Below are 13,556 nucleotides of genomic sequence, written 5' to 3'. Positions count from 1 at the left end.
TCTATTTAAAGAGTGCAGAATTTCATTTTTTTGTCATTGAAAACTTGTATTTCAGATCACTCGTCTGCCAGTCCAGGAATGTGACAGTTACAAAAGTTGTGAGTCTTGCATTGCATCTGGAGATCCTTATTGTGGTTGGTGTGCAATGGAAGGAATGTAAGTTTTGTTTTCCGGGAGTATTTAATTGATGCTTTCAAGCTCCTGTTTGCGAGTGTTCATTCTGTAGAACAGACACCCCAATACATTTTAAAAAAATAAAAATAAAATTTAGATTACCCAATTTTTTTTTTCCAATCGAGGGGCAAGTTAGTGTGGCCAATCTACCTATCCTGCACATCTTTGGGTTCTGAGGGTGAAACCCACGCAGACACGGGGAGAATGTGCAAACTCCACACGGGCAGTGACCCAGGGCCGGGATCGAACCCGGGCTCCTCAATGCTGTAGGCAGCAGTGCTAACCACTGGGCCACTGTACTGCCCCGACTCCCCAATAAATTGATGGAAACAGTTAGCAGTTAGTTAGCCTTGATTCAGTCAAATGTAAATCAGAGAGCTTTCTTCCAGAAGGATGCTGCTCATGTGGAGGTTTAAATATTAACACAAAATGATCATTGTAATTTCTGTGTAATCATTTTCAGTACTGGTATATGAATGCTGCCTGATATACCAGTCCACATAATGATGTACATAACACATGCCCTCATGAAGACAAATTATATTTGAGCATAAAGGTGCAGTAAACGTCTTTCCTAGTAGCACACATCCCAAGATTTGGCCCATTAACTCACTGTTTTTGGCTACAAAATTACCTATGTGTCTTTTTTATTTTAATTTCTTATAAATATCATGTTCTCCATTGTGTATGTGTGGCATTCCATCTAATGTGGGGTCCTCACCTAAAATATGAACTCAGCTCCCCGTCCACGGACGATTACTTGACCTGTGCTGTGTCTCCCAATATTTATTGCTTGTTTTACAGCAGCTACAGGTTTTTGTTTTGCTTCACCTTTGCATATTTATCCAGTTCTCATTCCAAGGACATCACAGCATCAAATACTATGACGAGTGTCTATAAAACATCTGGACAGTTCTTTCCTAGCTTCAGTTTGACTGATGCTTGGTAATTTTGAGTTTATATCCCGAGGTTCTTTACTCAGAAGTAATCAAGCAGCTTGCTTCCCGATGTTTCAAAAGTTAGGTTTTTATTCTAATTTTCCTTTCTCTGCAGCAAAAGCATGATAAGCTTGAGAGTTTCCTCAAGGATTGAACTGAGTATCCCGGTGTAATCCTCGTTGCTCCTCTTCGAATCAGCAACCACTGATGTTCTCTTGCATATTCAGAGTAATGTTTAGTAAAGGAAAAAGGCTATTTCCTTCCTTAAACCTGAGGCTTGGGGGTGGAAAGATCAATTTAGTCACTTGTAGAAGATATTTGCATTTCCGGTTTTGAAAATGGGTCCAATACCAATTTCCTTTATGTACTCCTCGAATAGAATCTCTGCGGTGCAGAAGGAGGTCATTTGGCCCATCGAGTTTGCACTGACCCGCTGAAAGAGCACGCTGCCTCGGCCCATTCCCCCAACCCATTCCCCCAACCCATCTCCACAACTCCATAACCTAACACATCTTTAGATACTAAAGTATAATTCAGCATGGCCAGTCTACCTAACCTACACATCCTTTGGACTTTTGCACATCATTCAAAACTAAATAACTAGAATTCAGTACGTACTTTATATTCGATTTTCACAGCTTCCTATGATTCCCAGTAATGTATATATATTTATAGAATGAAATAAATAACCTGTGATTCTGTTTAACACAAGAATTATGTAGTTGTTCAAAATTGATTTATTTCTTTAATTGGAGAAAGGCCTGTAATACCAAGGTTGAAAAGAGAAAGATACAGTTCAAGATGTTGTGATTAAATACTAAGCTTGAATATGGGCTGTGAGGGTGAGACCCACTCAGACACGGGGAGAATGTGCAAACTCCACACAGACAGTGATCCAGGGTTGGGATCGAACCCGGGTCCTTGGCGCTGTGAGGTAGCGGTGCTTACCACTGCATCACCGTGCAGCCCTAACAGCAAATACACTTTGCATTTCCAGATAAGTATAGGCTAGTACACTCATTCTTATTTACATCAATAATCTGTCTGATCAGTTGTTCCAGGAAGTCGAATTGTACAAAGGCTGATGAAAAATATCATTGGTTGTGGAGTCTGGACAAACGATGTCCCATGGTTACCAGTGCTATTCCTCAGAATATGAGTCGAAATGAAAACGGCCTGGTAAGCTTCATTACATGTAGTTTGCAGTGTCAAAAGTTGGATTAATATTTCATTGGCTCGGGGCTGGATAAGAGGGTTTGTTTTTGCGACGGTGGGCTTGTTATTTTCTTCTTTCTTGTATTGTTGTTTGTTATTATTTATTATTCTGTTTGGGGGGGGGGGAGTTCTTGTTTCAGTGTAGAACCACACCTTGTCTATTTTAACTGTGGGGAGAAAATTTGTTGTTGAAAAACTTGAATAAAATTAAAAAAAAAAAAATATTTCATTGGTTCAATGATTTTGTCTCATATGTACAATATTGTGTGGATGTAAAGTTTCCAACATGGTTGGTCCATATTTCTTAATTTAATGGCAAAAGTGACCAATTAGAGGATGCCTGGTATTTGCACTCATTCTTTTTTTTTTCTTTTTTTTAAATAAATGTAGACTACCCAATTCATTTTTTCCAATTAAGGGGCAATTTAGTGTGGCCAATCCACCTAACCTGCACATCTTTGGGTCTTGGGGGCGAAACCCACCCAGACACGGGGAGAATGTGCAAACTCCACACGGACAGTGACCCAGAGCCGGGATCGAACCTGGGACCTCGGCACCATGCAGTTGCAGGGCTAACCCACTGCAGCACCGTGCTGCCCTTTTGCACTCATTCTTCCTGATAATTGTGCCGCATTATCCAAATAGGTGGGGACCAAAAACAACGGTGCAATCAGATTTATTCTGACCATTCTGTTTTTGGACTGAAGTCTCAGAATTGCTGATTAAACCAAATTTTGATGCAGCAAATGTAATAATTTCTCAAGTTTGTGATTGTAAAATGCGATTTCTAATAGTTGTATAGAACTAATACCATCTGAAAAATTTAAATAAAGTTTAAGATATTCTTGAATTGATTGTTTTGAGCTTTATGTATTGGTAACATGTCTTTGAAGCAAAATCATTTTGCATCGTTTATATTTTCATTTTCCTGTATTTAGGTACAACTGAACATAGATCTATTGCCTGCTTTAACGGACCAAGACCATATAAAGTGTTTTTTTAATAATATCAAAAGTGATCATGAAGCACGTTCACCAGAATCTGTTACTTGTCTGTTCCCAAGTGTCCATAATATCGTTTCTACCCCTTCAGGTCAAGGTGAGTTCTCCTATGAAAGGATATACTTGTTTGAAGGAACTTCCCAATAAAACGTATTTTTGGGAACATTGGAATTAGGAATTCAGATATAGTAATAGCAGGATTAAGCTTCAATTTTTCAAGTTATCTTTCCTCATTATGCCACACAAAAATATACAAAAATAGTCTTTGTCATAGTCTTGTGCAGCAATGTTTAAAATATAAATTGCTTTGTCTATGCGCCAATTTCCATAGATCATTTTTAAAAATGCTTGGAGAATTTATAGAATAATGACAAAAAGAATTGGGTACTCTTCTTTTAAAAATGTTTTAAAATGAAAAAGGAAAGAATAATGATGATTGGGAGCAGACTTCTAGACAAAAATAGAGTGTCACTGTACTGAAATAGACTGATTACTAGGCGTGCTTCACTCAACCAATTGTAAGGTACTGCGTGAGAGAAGGGTTAGAATTCTCTGGCCTTTGTGATTAACTTCTCCCGTTGGCAGCGCTCCCCTGCCCATGGGTTTCCTGGCATCGTGGGGTGGCAAGAATGAGAACTATAATTCATAAGCGGTGGAAAAATAGAATTATGTTGCCAATAAACAGTGCGCTACCGAGAAACGGGCGCCTGAGGAACCGGAGCATTCAGCCCAACATATTTGCGAACTATTATTGCTTATATTTAATCACGGAAGAGGGATTTTCCTTTTTTGTTGAGGTTTAGCACAAAAGGAAGTGATCAAGTTTGGTTTTGATAAAACTAAATGCTGCAGAAGATACCACAACAAGATTAATGCAACAAGTATTCATATCACAAGGTTTACATTTGTCTTGCAGTTTGTGATGAGATTTATTATCATCTGAAAGAAAATAAATAATTGAATAAAATGATCAAGTGATTATTAAGTATGGCAGGCCATGTGTTCTGTCAAGGCTGCAGCTTGTGGGAGCACATGGATACTGGTGTTATCCAGGGCAATCACTCCTGCATTAAGTGCCTGCCCCTTGAGCAGCTTTGGCCCAGAATCATTGAGCTGGAATCTGAGCTGCAGACACTGCGACACATAGGGAGGGAGAAAGTTACCTGGACGCTTTGTTTCAGGAGGTGGTCACACCTCTTACAATTGAATCTTCCAGATTGGAAAGTGGTCCGGGACAGGTGGGTGTGCCTGCAGCTGAAGCAGGTAAGGGGACCCAGAGGGCAGGAGTGTCGGCCACTGTAATTGTCCAAAAGGTTTGCGGTTCTTTCAGCTTGTCTGGATGAGACTGGGGGCTGCAGGATGGTTGAGCTGGCTGGGTACAGGATTCCATTCAAGTGGGGGGGAAACACATAAGAAGCTAGTGGTAGTAGGGGACAGTATAGTGAGGGGGGGATTGACACTGATCTTTGTGGCAAGGAGTGAGGATCCAGGCGTCTGTATTGTCTGTCCGGTGCCAGGGCTCAGGACACCTGCTCTGCACTCGAGTGGAACTTGCAGTTGGAGGGGGACGTCCATGCAGGTACCAACAACATAACTAGAATGAGGAAAGAGTTTCTACATAGAGAGTTGACGAGCTGGGCATTAAATTAGACAACAAAACCTCCCAAGATTATAATCTTGGAATTATCACCTGAACCACGTGCAAATTGGCATAGGGTACATAAAATTAGAGAGATGAATACGTGGCTCAAAGCTTGGTGTGGGTGAAATGGATTTCAGTTTGTGGGGCACTGGAGAAAGTGGGGCCTGTTCTGTTGGAACGGTCCACGTCTAAACAGTGCTGGGAACCCGGGTTCTTGCAAACTTCATAACTAGGCAAGTAGAGAGGGCTGTCAACTAAATAGGTGGGGAGGAGAGGGGTGGTTCTGGAGCCTTACAAAGCAAAAGGATATGGAAGCATTACAAGGTAGTCACGGTAATTATACCAAGAGAATGACAGGAATGGACAGAGTGCACAAACATTTTTTTAAAGCAGCAAATAGGGTCAAAAATGTTTTTTTAATGATATCCAGGCCAAACTAATGGCTCTTAAATGCACGTGTTACTCGGCAAAAAATAAATGAATTAACGGCACAAATTGAGTTTAGTGGGCAGCAGGGTAGCATGGTGGTTAGCATAAATGCTTCACAGCTCCAGGGTCCCAGGTTCGATTCCCGGCTGGGTCACTGTCTGTGTGGAGTCTGCACGTCCTCCCCCTGTGTGCATGGGTTTCCTCCGGGTGCTCCGGTTTCCTCCCACAGTCCAACGATGTGCGGGTTAGGTGGATTGGCCATGCTAAAATTGCCCATAGTGTCCTAATAAAAAGTAAGGTTAAGGGGGGGGGGTTGTTGGGTTACGGGTATGGGGTGGATACGTGGGTTTGAGTAGGGTGATCATGGCTCGGCACAACATTGAGGGCCGAAGGGCCTGTTCTGTGCTGTACTGTTCTATGTTCTATGTTCTATGGGTATGACCTTATAGTCACTGCAGAGAGGTTGTTACAACGAGATCAAAGTTGGAAACTAAATATTCAGGGGTATGTTACTTTTCATAAGGACAGGCAGGAAGGAAAAGATGGTGTGGTATTTTTGTTAGTATGAGATGGAATAAGTGTAATAACAAGAAATGATCTTGGATCGGAAGATGTAGAATCCATATGGTTAGAGGTAAGAAATAACAAAGGGAATGAGACACTGGCAGAAGCAATCTACAGGCCCACTAACAATAGCTATACTGTAGGATAGAGAATGAATCAGGAGATAATGAGGGCATGTAAAAAAAAAAGGCAGTACTTCAATCATGGGTGACTTTAACCTTCTTGTGGATTGGGAAAATTCAATTGACAAGAGGCAGCCATGAGGAAGAATTCATAGTGTATTCATGGCAGTTTCCTAGAACAATATGTTGTGGATCCAACCAGGGATCAGGCCTTTTTGGATCTGGTAATGTGTAATAAGGCAGGTTTAATAAACAATCTCGAGTAAAAGATCCCTTGGAAAACAGTGATCATAACTTGGCCAGATTTAGCATTCAGTGTGAGATTGAGAAACCTGGATCAGTAGCAACTGTGCTAAACTTAAATGAGTATACTTATAAAGAAAGAAAGGCAGAGTTGGCTGGAATGGACTGAGAAAGGAGTTTGGCAGGAAAGATGATTAATCAGCAATGGCAGACACTTATGAAAATAGTTCATGACTCACAATAGAGATATATCTCCATTAGGAAGAAGGATTCTAGGAAAGGGATAAATCAACTATGGTTAAGCAAGGAAGTTTTTTTTAAATTTCGAGTACCCAATTCATTTTTTCCAATTAAGGGGAAATTTAGCGTGGCCAATCCACCTACCCTGCACATTTTTGGGTTGTGGGGGCGAAACCCATGCAAACACGGGGAGAATGTGCAAACTCCACACGGACAGTGACCCAGAGCCGGGATCGAACCTGGGACCTCGGCGTCGTGAGGCCGCAGTGCGCCACCATTCTGCCCGTTAAGCAAGGAAGTTAAAGACAGTTTTAAACTGAAAGAAAAAACATAATGTGACAAAGATTAATAATAAGCCAGAGGATTGGAAAAGTTTTAAAAACCGACAAAAGATAGCCAAAACTAAAATTGAGGGAGAAGATGAACTATGAGGGGAAACTAGCAAGTAATATAAATATGGACAACAATGGCTGCTATAAATATATAAAAAGGAAGAGAGAGGCCAAAGTGGACATAGGCCCCTTAAAGAATGAGACTGGGGAAATAATAATAGGGAACCAGGAAATGGTAAAGAAGTTAAACAAATAGTCTTAGTCTTCATGGCAGAAGACACTGATAACATTCCAAAAATATTAAATAATCAAAGAGCATAAGTGGGGAAGGAAATAAATACAATAACAATCACCAGGGAAAACATACTCGGGGAACTAATGGGGCTAAAGGCCGATAAGCCCCCTGGACCTGATGGGTTGCATCCCAGGACATTAAAGGAAGTAATTACAGAGATAGTGCATGCACTGGTAGTAACCTACCAAGACTCTTTTTAAATTCTGGAAAAGTCCTAGAGAATTGTAAAACTGCTCTTGTAACACGCTTATTCAAAAAGGGATTGAGACAATAAACAGATAACTATAGGCCCGTTATCTTAACTTCTGTCATTGGGAAAACGTTAGAGTCCATTATAAAGGACGGAATAGCAGAGCATTTAGAAATGCATAATATAATCAAATAGAGTCAGCGTGGTTTCATGAAAGGGCAGTCATGCCTGACAAATTTATTAGAATTCTTTGAGCTGGTAACAAGCAGGATCGGTAAAGGGGAACCAGTAGATGTAATATGTTTGGATTTCCAAACAGCATTGGATAAGATATCGCACAAAGGGCTACTTAATGAGATAAGAGCCCATGGTGGTGGGGTACTACATTAGCATGGATAGAATTAGAACAGTACAGCACAGAACAGGCCCTTCGGCCCTCGATGTTGTGCCGAGCAATGATCACCCTACTCAAGCCCACGTATACCTATCCCAGTAACCCAACAACCCCCATTAACCTTATTTTTTAGGACACTAAGGGCAATTTAGCCTGGCCAATCCACCTAACCCGCACATCTTTGGACTGTGGGAGGAAACCGGAGCACCCGGAGGAAACCCACGCACACACTGGGAGGATGTGCAGACTCCGCACAGACAGTGACCCAGCCGGGAATCGAACCTGGGACCCTGGAGCTGTGAAGCATTTATGCTAACTACCGTGCTGCCCACTAGAGGATTGGTTGGCTGAGAGACAGAGTTGGGAGAAGAAGGGCATTTTCAGGATAGCAATCTGTAACTAGTGGGGTGCCACAGGGATCAGTGTTGGGGATACAATTATTTGCAATATATACAATAACTTGGACGAGGGAAGCACATGTACTATTGCCAAGTTTGCGGATGACACAAAAATAAGTGGGAAGGTGAGTGGGAGGATGAAGGGTAGTGACAGGTCAGCTGATTGGGCAGAAACATGGTAGATGGAATATAATGTAGGAACACGTGAAGTTATGTGCTTTGGTAAGAAGAATAAAGGATCTGAATATTATTTAAATAGTGAAACACTGCAGACAGCTGAAGCACAGATGGATTTGGGGATCCTTATGCATAAATCATAAAAAGCTAGCATGCAAGTTCAGCAGGTAATTGGGAACCCAAATAGAATGTTGACCTTTAAAGAATGGAGTATAAAAATAGGGAAGTCTTGCTAAAACTATACAAGGCACTAGTTAGACCACACCAGAAATTTGGTGAACAATTTTGGTCCCCTTATCATTGGAGGCAGTCCAGAGAAGGTTCACTGGGTTGATCCCAGGTATGGAAGGATTTTCTTCTGAGGAGAGGTTAAGTAAGTTGCGCCTGTACTCATTGGAAATTAGAAGAATAAGAGAGAACCTTATTGAGCCATTTATGGTTATCAAGGGCTTGACAGGGTAGATGCTAAGAAGTTGTTTTCACTAGTGGGAGAGTTTAGGACCAGAGGACATAATGTCAGAGTAAGGAATCACCCATTTAAGACCAAAATGAGGAGAAATGTCTTTGAGGGGAGTGAATCTGTCGAATTCTTTGGTGCTGTAGAGGCTGGGTGAAGACCGAGATAGACAGAATTTTAATCAGTAAAGGAATCCAGCGTTATAGGGATAAGGCAAAGAAATGGAGTTGAAGATTATATCGGATCAGTTACGATCTCATTGAATGGCGGAGCAGACTCAGTGGGCTGAATGGCCTACTTCTGCTCCTACGTCTTGTGGTCTAATAGCAGAATACATTGAAAACAAAATGTTTCCATCGTGTGTTTATTTTTATTCATTGTCTGATTTTGCAAGGACTGTTGTAATAAAGTACAAACAGAAAACGTTGGAAATTCAACTGAAAGAGAAAAAATAGAATAATACTTTGTCCTCCATCAGATTGTTGCCTGTCCTTTTTCTAACAATTTGTGTTTATTTTCCAACATTTTCCGTTTAAATCAATTTTCCAATTTATGCAATTTTTACATTTTTTAAATTTCCATTATTGATTGATTATGGAAAACCTCTGGTCTTAATTATGTTTGTAGATGAGTATTTGATGAGTTTTGAGCTGCATACACTAGAAATCGGAAATTTTGAGAACATTTGTGGGTTTTATCTTGGAGGTAATCATGAATAATGGATTTATTCTCCTCCCCAGTTTAAGATGCAAGGCAACAAATTGTTTTCTCTTGTAACGTACAAAGTGTTCCTTTTTCAAATGCTTAGATCACTCTTAAAATTAGTATTGAAAATAAACCAATGTGGGTTTTCTTCTGTGTAGATTATGTTGATGTTGAGGTGAAACTGAACATCGTCAGTGGAGGAAAATCAGTACTTTTCACAAAGGCCAACTACTCATTTTATGACTGTCACGCAACCACAACCCTATTTCCAAATATTCCGTAAGTATTTTCCCTGCCAATAGGAAATAGACAAACTTAGTTGGGATATATTTTATATAGAACCTCTTGATATGTTATTTTAATGTAACGTAATAGACCAAAATGAGCTAAACAGTATGTGCAAATATTTTATGATATTAGAAACTGAGAAGGTATCCCATGTGCAAGTACTTTTAATGATTGGTACTTGGTTACTAACCAATTAGTAACTAAGTCACTACATTCAGTGGCTGCGTGAACATGCAAACAATAGAGAAACTAAGCACTGTCCTAAACTGGAAAAAGACCACACAAGCTTACATGAGAATAAAGAATAGGAGTAGACCACTCGGCCTTTTGAGCTCGTTCTGTCATTCTTGGGCGCGATTTAACTAAAAGGGAACAAAATCACATAGTGAGCACGTTTAGCCGCGTGTTACCCAGTGCTCGCAATTATAAAACTCCACCTGCATTGGATAGGGGGCCTCAGTGGGGGACGCAGGGCCGAGGCTGCCCATACCTCCACTTGCCAGAGCTCCTCAATGCAGCGAGAGATTGATGGCGTCCCAATCTCCGAGACCCTTGACGCGACCCCCTCCCCCAGCCCCAACACATTATTGGAGGATCCCCAGCCCCCCATACCCTCCCCAACACCCACACAGGGCACCCCCCCCGGGCACCAATGCACAAAGTGCCAGCTTAGCACATTGGCAGTGCCAACCTGGTACCTTGGCAGTGACAGGCTGGCACTCAGGTGGCATTACCAGGGTGCCCAGGTGGCATCAGCCACAAACCAGGACCAGACAAAATCAGCCGAAGTCTCCGAGGTGAAGGAGATAGATACCAATGCCTCGGGTATCTCGGGAATCTGCACTTTAAAGTGAGACTAGCTGTCTCGCTTTAATATGCAGATTTGCTAAAAAAGTCACCCTGCCCACAATTGCGTTATTTCTCACGAGGCGTTGCAAGCCAGTTAGATCGCGGGAGCAGGGTCTCCCTGCTTTTGTTAGCCATGCTGCGCCGCGGCGAACTGCTTTTCGGGTGCAGCCTGGCTAGTAAATTAAAGAACAAGAGGAGTATACGACGTAGGAGTGTGGCTAGTGCAGCAGTTGCAAAGGGAATGGTCAGTGACAACACGAGAAAATGGGAGGTATGGAGGTGAAAGATAGCGCATTGTAGAGGCACTGAATAGCTCGACAAAGTCCTCAGGCCATCACCTCAGCGGAGCCAACACGACAACGATTGTTGTGATTCAAAGCTGGAAAGGGGAAGTGGCTGAACTCGGAGGGTCATAGCGGAGAGCAATGGCTAGGAGTGGAATTCAAGGAGTCAGCAAGGAATAAATGAGGTAATGCATTGGCAGGAGCAGGCTAGGTAGAACATACGACTCAAAGGTTAAAAGGTAGTTGGTAGCTCCATGTTTCCAATGGTTACCCTAAGGTAAAGGTTTTGTTTTAATTAGTTCCCTAGATGTGGGCATCACTGACGAGGCCAGCATTTATTCCCCATTTCTTATCGCCTTTGAGAAGAGGGTGGTGAGCCATCTTTGTGTATACAATTGAATGGTTTGCTAGGCCATTGCGGGGGGCAAACATCCACATTGCTGTGGATCTAGAGTCATATGTGTAGGCCAGGTCATGCAGGAACGGCAGAGTTCCTTCTCTGAAAAGGCCATAATGACCAGCTTGGTGCTTGTAACAGTCCAATAGTTGTATGTTAATTTCCCAATTGTTGTACTTGCTTAAAACCCGTTGCATCTATATTTTGTTTCGATTCTGATGAAAGATCAGGAGCCGGAAATGTTAACTGTGTTTCCCACTCCACTGATGCTGCCAAACCTGAAGAATATATCCAGCATGTCCTGTGTTTATTTTGGATTTTCACCATTCATAGTGTTTCGCTTATTTTTTAATAGGGGCGTTTCTTATTCAATTTTGGGCTCGGAAGCTTCAGATTAACGAGCAACTGTGCTAATCAGGGACATGATATTTGTTGTGATTCAATAATTTGATCTATGTATGTACATACATTTGCTATTTAGGTGTGACTCCTGTGTGAGGAGCAAGTGGACCTGTGACTGGGATATTTCCGAACACAAGTGCAAAGATGGCAAAGCTGGGAACGGACCCCAATCAAACATTGTTCAAAGTAAAATGGTATGGGTTTGGTTTATTGTCTTAATTGATGCGAAGCAAGGTAAAAACAAGTGGCATAAAATTTGATTTTCAAGCAAGGTAACAGTTGCAAGGGCGATTTCAAAATCCCAGTTGAAGCGCCATGTAGCAGTACTGAGTTAGTCCTGGTGGAATGAAATTAAGCTATATGAACAGTGAATGCCCAGAGTTAACGTTAGACTGTTTTAGCTCATATAAGAAACTAGTAACTTGATACTATTGAAATTCTACAGCTGAATAGCTCGGAATCTTATTTTTGTGTTTCGTATTGTGACCTGAAATGGTCCATATATTGAAGAACTCAGTTGAGACCGGCAGATTACTGTGCTCGGAGTGGCAAAATAAATATACATCAAATTCAGTAATTCATGAGGAGTAGTCACTGGTGTTGATAAAGTTTTGTTTCAGTAAAATGTAATTGTTGAATTAGAAAGGTTTTGGGGATGTCTGGCATGTGGAAAACTTGTGCATCATAGTCTAATCATATGTATATAATATCTATGTGCACTTCTTATTAACATTTTCCATTCTAGGTTTGTGCATTCCCATTTATAATAAAAACTGGTATTGTAAATTAGATGCATTGTAATTATAACCTCCTCCCAGCAGGTAGGCTCTGCAGAGCCTCCACTGGCTTGGCAGTGGTTATAATTACAGAATGGCGAGTTAATACAGACAGTTCCTATTTTAAATGTAAGTGTGGAATTTATATTACAAAAAGAAGAAAAGCATGCATGACTTTAAAATGGGGACTAAATTGTATTTGTGCACCGAGACCCATATTACCTGCCTTGTAATCTATCTCATCAAAATCACTTCTGTCTTGACATTCTATATTTAATGCCACGGGAGATTGACTTAAACCTAAACAATTTTCAAGACTCCAATCCAGTTTGTAGCTCTTTCTGGCTTAATTTTTAAAAAGTCCTTATTCCAAAGGTAATTTTGTAGAGTTCAAAAAAAAATCTCATCTGAAGACAGTGATTCATCGGGAGTGAAATTCCATGGCAGCTGGGAGTCTATTGGGACCTCTTGCAAGTCATCATTCTTTACCTGTCAGACCAGAAAGTGAGCACTGATGGTTGATTCATCTAAGCTGAAGCTGATTTCTGTCTTTCTGATACTTTCATAAACCTTCCATTGGCAACTATTGGATAGGGATCAAAACCCTGATTGGTTTTTTTTAAAAACATGATTCATTCACCAGATATATGGGCGTTGTTGGCATTACCAACTTTACTGCCTGTTCCTAAATTTCCTCCTGGAGATTTGGTAGGAAGGGAGTTTCAGGATTTTTACTTAGTGACAGGAAGAAACAGCGATTATATTTCCAGGCCAGGATGGTGAATGACTTGGAGGGAAACCTCTAGGCGGTGGTGTTCCCAGGAATCTGCTGCTCTTGACCTTCAGACACTGCCACTGTTCGTCGGTGGTGGAGGAAGTTAACCTTGGTGGAAGTGGGTAGCAATCAAGACGGATGCTTTGTCTTGGATGGTGTCGAGCTTTTTGAATGTTGTTGGTGCTCCACTCATTCAGGCAAGTGGAGAGTATTCCATTACACTCCTGACCTGTGCATTGTAGATTGTGGACAGGCTTTGGGGAGTCAGG

The 13,556-nt window shown here is 41.3% G+C and overlaps 1 protein-coding gene across 7 annotated transcripts in view; it reads left to right on the top strand.

Annotated features, from left to right (window-relative positions):
• The window catches only part of LOC119973455 (plexin-B2-like), a 290,890-nt gene that overhangs the window by 210,341 nt on the left and 66,993 nt on the right, over positions 1 to 13,556 (top strand). For all 7 annotated transcript variants that reach the window (XM_038811623.1, XM_038811619.1, XM_038811625.1 and 4 more), the window contains 5 exons: positions 56 to 156; positions 2,165 to 2,291; positions 3,266 to 3,425; positions 9,675 to 9,795; positions 11,816 to 11,930. In XM_038811623.1, the coding sequence (XP_038667551.1) occupies positions 56 to 156; positions 2,165 to 2,291; positions 3,266 to 3,425; positions 9,675 to 9,795; positions 11,816 to 11,930 (624 nt within the window). The remainder of the gene's footprint in view (positions 1 to 55; positions 157 to 2,164; positions 2,292 to 3,265; positions 3,426 to 9,674; positions 9,796 to 11,815; positions 11,931 to 13,556) is intronic.

Source organism: Scyliorhinus canicula, chromosome 11 (assembly GCF_902713615.1).
Source record: "Scyliorhinus canicula chromosome 11, sScyCan1.1, whole genome shotgun sequence".
Lineage (NCBI taxonomy): Eukaryota > Metazoa > Chordata > Chondrichthyes > Carcharhiniformes > Scyliorhinidae > Scyliorhinus > Scyliorhinus canicula.
The sequence above is the reverse complement of the archived record's forward strand: the minus strand, read 5'-3'. Positions and strand labels throughout refer to the sequence as shown.